Source organism: Aspergillus thermomutatus (assembly GCF_002237265.1).
Source record: "Aspergillus thermomutatus strain HMR AF 39 chromosome Unknown NODE_240, whole genome shotgun sequence".
Lineage (NCBI taxonomy): Eukaryota > Fungi > Ascomycota > Eurotiomycetes > Eurotiales > Aspergillaceae > Aspergillus > Aspergillus thermomutatus.
Window position 1 is genome coordinate 1 of NW_020798290.1, and position 9,615 is coordinate 9,615.

General features: G+C 53.1%; 2 protein-coding genes across 2 annotated transcripts; both read right to left on the reverse strand.

Moving 5' to 3' along the window:
• Window positions 1-2,698: 2,698 nt before the first annotated feature.
• CDV56_100593 (SH3 domain protein) lies at window positions 2,699-5,299 on the reverse strand (the record flags this gene model as incomplete). The annotated part of the gene is made up of 1 exon (XM_026754212.1): window positions 2,699-5,299. The coding sequence occupies one exon, from the start codon at window positions 5,297-5,299 to the stop codon at window positions 2,699-2,701; it is 2,601 nt and encodes an 866-aa protein (XP_026611244.1).
• A 3,192-nt stretch (window positions 5,300-8,491) lies between these two features.
• CDV56_101499 (histone H4) lies at window positions 8,492-8,793 on the reverse strand (the record flags this gene model as incomplete). The annotated part of the gene is made up of 1 exon (XM_026755118.1): window positions 8,492-8,793. A coding segment is annotated over one exon (302 nt), but the record flags the coding sequence as incomplete, so codon positions are not given.
• Between the last annotated feature and the right edge of the window lie 822 nt (window positions 8,794-9,615).

Below are 9,615 nucleotides of genomic sequence, written 5' to 3' on the forward strand. Positions count from 1 at the left end.
GCTATATATTCAGCTACTAGATAGTCAAGTCTAATGATGTTGGTGGTTGAAAAGCTTCAAAATATTATTAGAAGCGGCAAAAATTCGTCGCTCGGTGGTATTCGTCGCTCGGTGGTTGATTACGTTAGTCAGTGCAATTTTAGTCAACGACTGGAACCCAAAGTTGGGAGCCCACATAATAGAAGAGCCATCTTTGAATTACAAAGTACCTAAGGCTCATGTAAGTTACCACTTGAAAAGTCTGAAAGGGATATGTCAGATTCTCAGTAATCTAGTTATATGATTACATTGGAATCAGAGCAAGTTATGGTTAATAATGGATGATATTCTTCATATGTCTGACCTTTTCCGGTTAGAATAGTCTAACTAAAAAAGGTAATCTAGTACCAAAGATCTGGGCTACAAATTCCGTGCTGCTGATCTAACCCAGAGAGAACATATAATGGGTCTCGTTGTTGCAATACCATTGACAGCTTTAGCTAGGTAGATATTGTGGTGAACAACGCTGCTACCTTCTGCCTCAGCAAAGCAAGCCTACTGTTAAGGCTACAGACAAAAGTCATTAACCTATATCTAATTAATTAACTCATTAGAGTCAAGATATCTACACCCGTAACATTTCATATGCACTACCGAGTCAGCCCTATGTGGCTGTTCCACCTGACTAAGAGACTCAGCCTTGTCTGCGCCACATTCCTGCCTTGGTGCCATGGTTCTAAGGCGAATTCTAAAGCACTGCCAACATATGACGAGATGTACTACGACGCCGAAATCTTATTTCATCATTATAAGTCGACCATCGTCCCTCATATCTATCGAGCTTTTTAGTTTCTTTCTTTCCTTTCGTCAAATTATTTTCTTAGCGTACAGTCACAGACATAATCAATCGGAAATCCAACTATGTCATACAATCAATATCCCCCACCAAATCGTATGTATGCCCCGCATTCTACAACAATTCTGCTGCCTATACAATAATAGCTGGATAGACTGACTGACTTCTCTGCAGAACCTCCATACCCTCCGTACGGAGCTCCTCAAGGCTTCTCACAACCGCCCTATCCCCAACAACCGGGCTACGGCGGTCCGCCCCCTCCCCAGGGCCACTATAATCGACCACCTCCGCCTGCACCGGCGCCAGGCGGATATCCTCCGGCTCCCGGACCAGGATATACCCATTCGCCATCGCCTCAGCCTCCATATGGCGCTCCTTCGCAATCCCCGTACCCTCCACAAGGCGGTCCTGGATACCCTGCGCCTGCAGGCGGGTATCCCCACCCCGGACCCTATGGCGCTCCGCAGTTAGGAGGGGGCAGCTATCCAGCACCACCGCAACAGTTCCAAGGCCCTCCTGCCATGCCTTCGCTGGGCTACGTCCCTGGTCAAATGGCACCCGGCGACTTCCGCCGTGAAGCCGACCTCCTACGTAAAGCGATGAAAGGGTTCGGAACCGACGAGAAGACGCTCATCCAAGTCTTGTCCAAACTCGACCCCCTGCAAATGGCTGCCGTCCGGTCCACCTACAGCAACTATCTCCGCCGCGACCTATACAAGGACGTCAAGTCCGAAACCAGCAGCTACTTCCGCCAAGGTCTGCTCGCCATCATTGACGGACCGCTTCTGCACGACGTGAACTCCGCCCGGGAAGCAGTCCAAGGCCTCGGAACGAAGGAATGGCTCCTGGACGACGTCCTCCTGGGCCGCTCAAACGCCGATCTCAACGCCATCAAATCCACCTACGAGCACACCTTCCACCGCTCCCTCCAGAAGGACGTCGAGGGCGACCTCTCCTTCAAAACACTCAACCTCTTCTCCCTCGTCCTCCGCGCAGACCGCCACGAAGAATCCCACCCGATCAACCCCCAGCTCATCGAGCAGGAGGCCCGCGCCATCCACGCCGCAACCAGCGGCCGCGTCGTCAACAACGTCGACGAAGTCTGCGGCATCTTCGCCCGCGCGTCAGACACCGAACTCCGCGCCATCAGCCAGGCCTTCAGCCACCGGTATAATCTGTCACTAGAGAAACACATCGAGAAGGAATTCTCCGGCCACATGAAAGATGCGCTGCTGCATATGCTCCGCACCGCGCTGGACCCTGCCATGCGGGACGCGGAGCTGCTCGAGGACTGCATGAAGGGGATGGGCACCAAGGACGAGAAGCTGGTTGTGCGAGTCGTGCGCTTACATTGGAACAGACCGCATCTGGACCAAGTCAAGCGCGCCTACCACCATCGGTTCAAGACAGATCTGATCGCCAGAGTCCGGGGAGAAACTAGCGGGGATTACCAGAGATTAATGGTTGCTTTGCTCGAGTGATTTTCCTTCCTTTCTTTCCCTCTGTTCTATTAATGTTCTATTACTGGGTGGCTTTTTTTTGCTTTCGTTGCCATGCTGGCCTGCTGCTTTGCTGTGATACCACGATGATATGTCTTATGGCTTTGATGTCTCTTGGCGGTTCCAGGCCCGCCACGGCTGAGATATGATATGATTGAGCGACCTGGTCGCTGCTCAATGTTACACGGAGATCGAACTAGTTCTAGCTAGGCAGAGATACCTGAAACGCTACTCGATGAAATGCAAAAGCTGCATGAATTCCATGTTTTCGTCCGATTATTTCATATGGCACATCAATCATAAGTCATTTCCCATGCGATACACGAATAAGTAGATCATACACGCCATATGACAAACATACAAACTAAACGATCTCCCCAACAACAGTAACATGCGATCCGGGAAATAGCCCCGTCTGACCAGCATAGCAACCCCAAAACCAATCGTCGTTGATATTCTCAACCTCTGTTATCTCCGCCCCGCGCGGAAACATCAGTTCATCCTGGACCTCGTCCTCGGGGTACCACGACCAGAGCGCATGGACGATGAGGCCGATTCCACCGTCGGGCGGGAACCGGCGCAAGAACGGTGGTGAGTGGGAACTGGTGGGCGTGGCTGTTTCGGAGTTGGAGCCCGAGCCGGAGCCACCAGTGGCACTGATTGGAAATGAGTTGCTGCGGTCATTGTTGGTGGTTGTCCAGGAAGTTCGCACGCGGGAGGCTTTCTTTCTTCGCTCAGACCCTTCCTTCCAGCTCCAGTCGCCGGATCCGAGTTCGGGGGATGGGACGGCGCCTGAGCTGTTCGGCGCGGGTGAGTAAGTCGAATGTGTTGTGGAGGAGGGCAAGGTGGAAGGATGCTGGACGTGTTCGTCTTTTAGGGCGCGGCCGCCGACGAGGTCGCGCACGACGACCCTCCTCTGGCCTTCGTCGTGGTCTTCGAAGCCGACAACAACCATACGGTGGCCTTTGACACAACGGCGCCAGCCATTGTGACCGTTTTCTTTGCTGATCTTGCCTGTGGCAACGAGTTTGAGGTAGCAGTTTGCGCAGACGTCGTAGTCGCCTTCATTGCATTCGAGACAATGGAATCTCGTGGCTGATGCTGGGATGGGGTATGTGCAGATGTCACACTTGGTTGAGAACGAGAGGATCCTGTATATTTCGTTACCGTTATCGGCGGAAGTAGAAGGACTCGATGGATTGTTAGGTCCATTAGTCGAGTCACTGCCGGTCGACACTGGTACGCCCGAGCGATGCCCAGGCGCAAGTCGACAGATAGGTAGAAGCGCATGCGTGCAGCATCGTCCTTGGTTGACACATTTATTGCAGAAGCCCCAGCCCCCCTCGTTGCATTGGTTGCATTTCCAGTAGCATTTGTTTGCCAAAGCGTGGCAGATGTCACAGAAGAGTCCCGTTTGCAACCTTTGGGCTGGATCGTCGCTAGTCATCTCTATACCCTCGCTTGTCGTGCGATGAACATTCTCAGAGGGTCGTGAATATCTGGAAAATTGCAAGACATGCGCTATCTCGCGCGATGGCCTAGTCCGACCGGTCGAAGAGGCAAGCATTCGGTCGAAGTTAGCTTCTGCAGACGGACCAAAACCCGCCCATTGCAGACAGCCGCGGCCGAGGCGATAACACCGCAAGCACAGGTGGAACCTTCCATCTTTACATCGTAGACATTTCTTGTGAAGGTCATATTGGATATTCTGCTTGCCACATCGGTCGCAGGAGATGGAAGGTTCGATGAAAGTCGCTGAAGGACGTTGGGAGGCGTGAGAACGAGAAGAGGAAGGTCGAGAGCGTTGGTTGACAGGGCTGTTCACAGCGGGTGCTAGAGAGCTACAAGCAGACGCACCTGTCGTAGTCTGTTCCAAGCGCGCAGAAAAAGAGTTACTCGGTGTACTCGGTGAAGCCACCGACGCAGGTGAGGTATTCGATGTTCTGCCTGATATCTGCTGGCGGTGATCGCGGTTCCTGGCTTCGGGTGTGAATATGTTCGGGACATTCTGCTCCGACGCTGTTGCCCGTCGCGGCCTCGGAGCAGCCGCCAATTCGGCCGCGCGAGCTCGGGAGGACTGAGAAGGACGAGGACGATCCGAAGCTATATCACTGGACGACCTCGCAGCAGGCCGCAACGTGACTTCCGACGTGGACGCCACATTGACAGGAACCGGCGACGTTCTCCGGCGACGAGCCCCCTGATCCGAAAGACGCCGCTGATGATTAGAAGCATCCGAGCGCGAGACAAGCGGCTCCAGCAGATACGGCCTTGACACGGGTGGATTCCTCGAGGATGCCTGTGGAGCGGACACCGTCGGTGGTCTCTGCATGGATTGCGACCTCGCACGCGGTCGCGGCGGCGTCTGCGATGCATCGGCCTCTTGCCTCTGCCGCGAGCGCGGTCGTCGCATATGTCTCCGACGATAAGCATCGGCGATGCGCTCAGTCAACTCCTCTTCCTGCGCAGGCCCAAGGTTGTCCAGGTCGATATCATTCAGCAGCCCGTCATCGAGGATCTGTCGCAGGATCTCCTCTTCCATTGTTTCGGTATCGGACAAGCTAAGCAGCGATCGCAGACTGGACTGATGCTCAATCCGTCTCGTTCTCTCCGAGTGATCCTCTGTACGGGCCGCAGGCTGTCGGCGTAGTGCACGCTCCTCCTCACGCCGTCGTCTCGAGCGGCCATCTGCCCTCCGTCCATCGGCATCAACGCTCTCAGCTCGTCTACTCCTCGAAGATTGTCCTGCTCGGTGATTCGATTCCCCGGTCCCCGTCCTGCTCTCTCGCAAACTCAATTCACGAACCTCCTCCAGCAACTGCCGATCTTCCTCGTCCGACACGGTACCATTTTGCTCTGGAGACAAAAGCGCAGGAAACACCGAATCGCCATGCTTGTATTTCTGAGCAATTTCCTCCTTTTCCTCGGCCGACTTGACACGCTCAGGATTGGCTGCCAGGACCATGTCCAACAGCGTAGTAACGGTGGCATTGGGACGTGTTTCGCGCACTACGGCCCGACATGATGGGCAGGTGAATTGCGGGGTCGATGAAGACGACCGGCGTCGGGATGCTTGAGCAGCAAACCATTCTTTCAAGCAGGAACCGCAGAACGTGTGTAGGCAGTCAAGGAGGGTGAGAGGTTGGTAGAGCAGTTCTGTACAGATCTATGGTGATTGTTCCGGGATCAGTCAGTGAGAGGTCACATAAGGAATTTGTGAGATTGTCGATATTGATATGTCAAATACTATCTGATTGTCCGCCGCCAACACGAGGCCCACGATCGAAGGAAGGGGGTTGACGTTGTGGTCCTTGTGGATATCCCAGCCGTCGATAAGATCCGAGCAAATGACGCAGAAGCAGCATGATTATGCAAAGTACATACCGAGCAAGTCAGTTCTTTCTCGAGGTCCAACAATCCAGGACCCCCCCGAGACTCGTTTGACATGAGAGATGAGGAAGGAGAGCACCCCAGATCAGTTCTGTAATATAGGGACAGACCGGTAGCGGATCGATAGAATGATGAGGGGAAAGTAAACAGTCAGGCTGGATGCGATGGTGCGTCCCGTGGATCTCGGCGAGTGAAGGCCCCACTGAGTCGGAGAGATCTTGGATAGTACGCTATTCTTAGAACTCATAGGAAGGATAATCTATCGCGAATTACGATCATTCAAGAATCCATATCGTTGGTTTTCAGAAGTCAATGAACTTGTATGTATGCTAAGTTGAAATTATTTATGCCATGGACTCAGATCATGCTACGCTCATCATCCATGAACAAACACCAGACTCCCACTCTCATACACCGCAAACTTGTAAGAAAATTGACAAACAAGACAACAAGCTCACTCTTGTCCACGCTTTTCTTTCTCCCAGAACCAATGGTACAGACTCTTCCATTCTGCCGTCTCATCTTCCACGTAATCTCTCACCAACTCTGCGGTCTCGTTGGTATCGGACCACGGCCCATCCGGGCCAACACGGTATCCGGTTGAGGCATCCACACCGGAAGGTCCAGCATTCGAGGTCATATCCACAGCGACATGCCCCGTATGATGGTCCAGCATCTCCTCGGCACCCTCCTTAGCTTTCTCTGCCAGATCCCGCGCACCCTCTCGGGCGGCTTCAGCGAATTCCTCGGCCTGTTCGCGCGCGCGTTGGATCAGTTCTTCGGGCGTAGGATATCTCCTCAGGATGATAAGAAGAAGATAGTAGCTCTGCACGATGAGCGAATAGACTGCGTCCTTTGCTAGCATGGTGAAGCCATGCGAGAAGAAACCCTTGAGAACTTCCCCGGGGAGGCCCGCATACAGCGCGGAAACACCCTCGTTGCGTGCAATGGCCAGCACATTCGAAATGATCTGAGGTGTGAACGGAATCCCGTCATCGGAGACATTCTTACGGCTCGGCTTCTCACTACTTCCCGCGCTATCGACCTGCGCTCTCGTCTTGGCCATAGAAAACGGGTACGTGATCGACGATGCAGCGGACTTGCTGATGGCAGCTAAAAGGAACGTCGTCGCCGGCGACGGTCTTCCCCGCTTACTCCGCGACAAAAGTGCATACTTCAAGAACTCGTTCAGGAAGAAAGTGATGGACGGATTCAGCGTGAGAATGAGCGACGCCGAATACCCGGCCCAGAACCCCCTCAGCCCCTTCTCAGACTTGATCCGGGCAGCTATATCCCTCGTCGAAAGTGCTTTGTTGCCCGATGCCGCCTGCTTCCTCGCCACGATATTAGCAAGCGGTGTGGTAAAGAGCTTCGCAAACGCGCCGGCCAGCACACCGATCGCCAACTCATCCAGAATCGGAAGAACGACATGCGTCGACCGTCGCCCATCGCCATACCGAGCCCTGATCCTCCGCTGCCTGAAAAAGCCATACGCAAGGAAGAAGAGAAACGAGTCCGCAACTGTCTTGGCCGTGTCCTGCGCAAGACCCGTGTAGAAACTCCCCAGGCCCTCTTTGGCGTAGATCTTGCGTGCTGCATCGAGCACATCGGCGTACTCCTCTTCCTCTTCCCCATCCCCGTCCTCGGAATCCGTCTTCTTTTCCTTCTTCGTCCTGCGTTGCGCCTGCGTCTGCAGTCGTGTCACAATCAGACTGAGCGGGTACGTGACAACGTTGGATATGGCCGCTCCCACGGCCCCCGCGACCGCATTCCCCACGGCAGGCAACGCGGGACCACGCAGCGCAGCTCTCTTCCAGTCGCTCTCTGGCGGCGGATTCTCATATCTATGGTACAGTTGATACGAGTCCTATTCCCGATTCCCCCCGTGTCAGTAACATTCTCAGGTTCTCCAAAGAGCTGAGTCTCGGGACCCATAGGTCAACAACAACAACAATAACAGACGTACCAGTTCAGACTCGTATGCGACCTTATACTCTGACATTTTCCTTCGGGCGACCAAGAAACACAGAAGCTATTAATCAAGGATGAATGAACACAATCGAGTCAATTGCTAGCTCGTCAGAAGGGTAGACCACATGCAATAGCACTTTGGCCCGCTGGATGTGTATTATGTAGGGCAGGCCCGATTGACAACGTCAGATCCTCCAGTGTCCATCAACAGAAGCAGAAGATGGAGCTCTCCGATTTTTGACGGCCACACGAAGCCGGCGCCGTCATATCCTGATTGCTCTTGCGAAAGACCGAGGTCCAGCAGCCATACGGAGGAACGCAGGGTGGATAACGTCATGCGCACGTGTTGGTCCGTGCACAACATAGCGGTCGCAGAGAGCAACATGTGATCCGTCTAAAATACGGTCGATGGCATGATAAATCTACGACTTACAGTCAGGACAATTCATCCTCAGTAAATTCAATTGTATTCACTAGCTCCAGAGAGCGAGGAATCCACTATTCACTGCAGCTAAAAAAAAAGACCCAAACCAGCCAGTCCTCCAAGCCCATATGATAAAACCAGCAGAAGATTGTCAAGATCAAAGTAGCCCATTCCAAACCCCATTGAAAACCCATAGATAAACCTCAGAAGGATCCAAGAAAACATCGCAACGTAAACGCATTAGAAGAGACAGATACAAGTCCCCGGATTTCCCAGCATCCACCGTCACCGCGCAGTCAACCGGACACAGCAAACGGTCCGATAGCCGGGACTCAAGACTCGATGACGATGGCGAAGAGCAAAGGTAAACGTTTAGCCACCGAAACCGTAGAGGGTACGGCCCTGGCGCTTGAGGGCATAGACGACATCGAGCGAGGTGACGGTCTTGCGCTTGGCGTGTTCGGTGTAGGTGACGGCATCACGGATGACCGACTCGAGGAAGGACTTGAGGACACCACGGGTCTCCTCGTAGATCATGGCGGAGATACGCTTGACACCACCACGACGGGCGAGACGGCGGATAGCGGGCTTGGTAATACCCTGGATGTTGTCACGCAAGATCTTGCGGTGACGCTTGGCGCCACCCTTGCCGAGACCCTTGCCTCCTTTGCCGCCTGTAGGACATGATTGTTAGTCACTGTTGACTTGATAAGATATAGATATAGCGTAATGACTGTCAATGACGAGGCGAGATGGGGGTAGGGTAGGACTGCACAGATGACGCGTTGGCCTGAGGCAGTAACGTGGTGTCACGTGCATCCAGCCGCGTTATCATCATTATCATTGCCCATCTCAACCTGAAGCCATCGACGATGACCAAGGATGGTAAGAGACAAGAAAAAAAAAGGATATCAAGTATAATACTTACGTCCAGTCATATTGTAAAATAAATATTCAAAGATAAGATGATAAGAAAATAGATGAAAAGTTGATGGTGAAAACGTCCCGCGGGGTTGATGAGAGATGTGGCGCGTCACTGGCTGCAATGAGTAGTAGTAAAAAGGGAAGAAAAAGAGAACAAGTGAAGAAGCAGAGGCGAAGGAGGCGTATGCTTAAATAGGTCTCTGGGGCGGTCAGCAAGCAACAGCGTGATTTTCGGGCGCTCGCAGCGGTTTCAGTGAATGACTAAGCCCAGGGGTTGATCTGGAAGGGTCAAAAAGCAATGAGACAAGATGATTGGCGGGTGGCGGATGGGAAAAAGGGCGTTATGAACGGCTGCTTTCAAGCCCGTGTTTCTGCCGTTGATTTTGGCGCATTTTTACCCGCCGTGAACTAGCAATGTGGGCACTAGGCGGGTAAGGTCACGTGAAGGCTTGGCGGCATACCTTATCACCAACGTCAAGTTTCTAAAAAGGTATCCACAAGGGAAGTTGTCCTTACGCTGGAGAAAAGTATGGATATGCGTAGTCAACGCTCATTATGGATTCGGCCTGTAG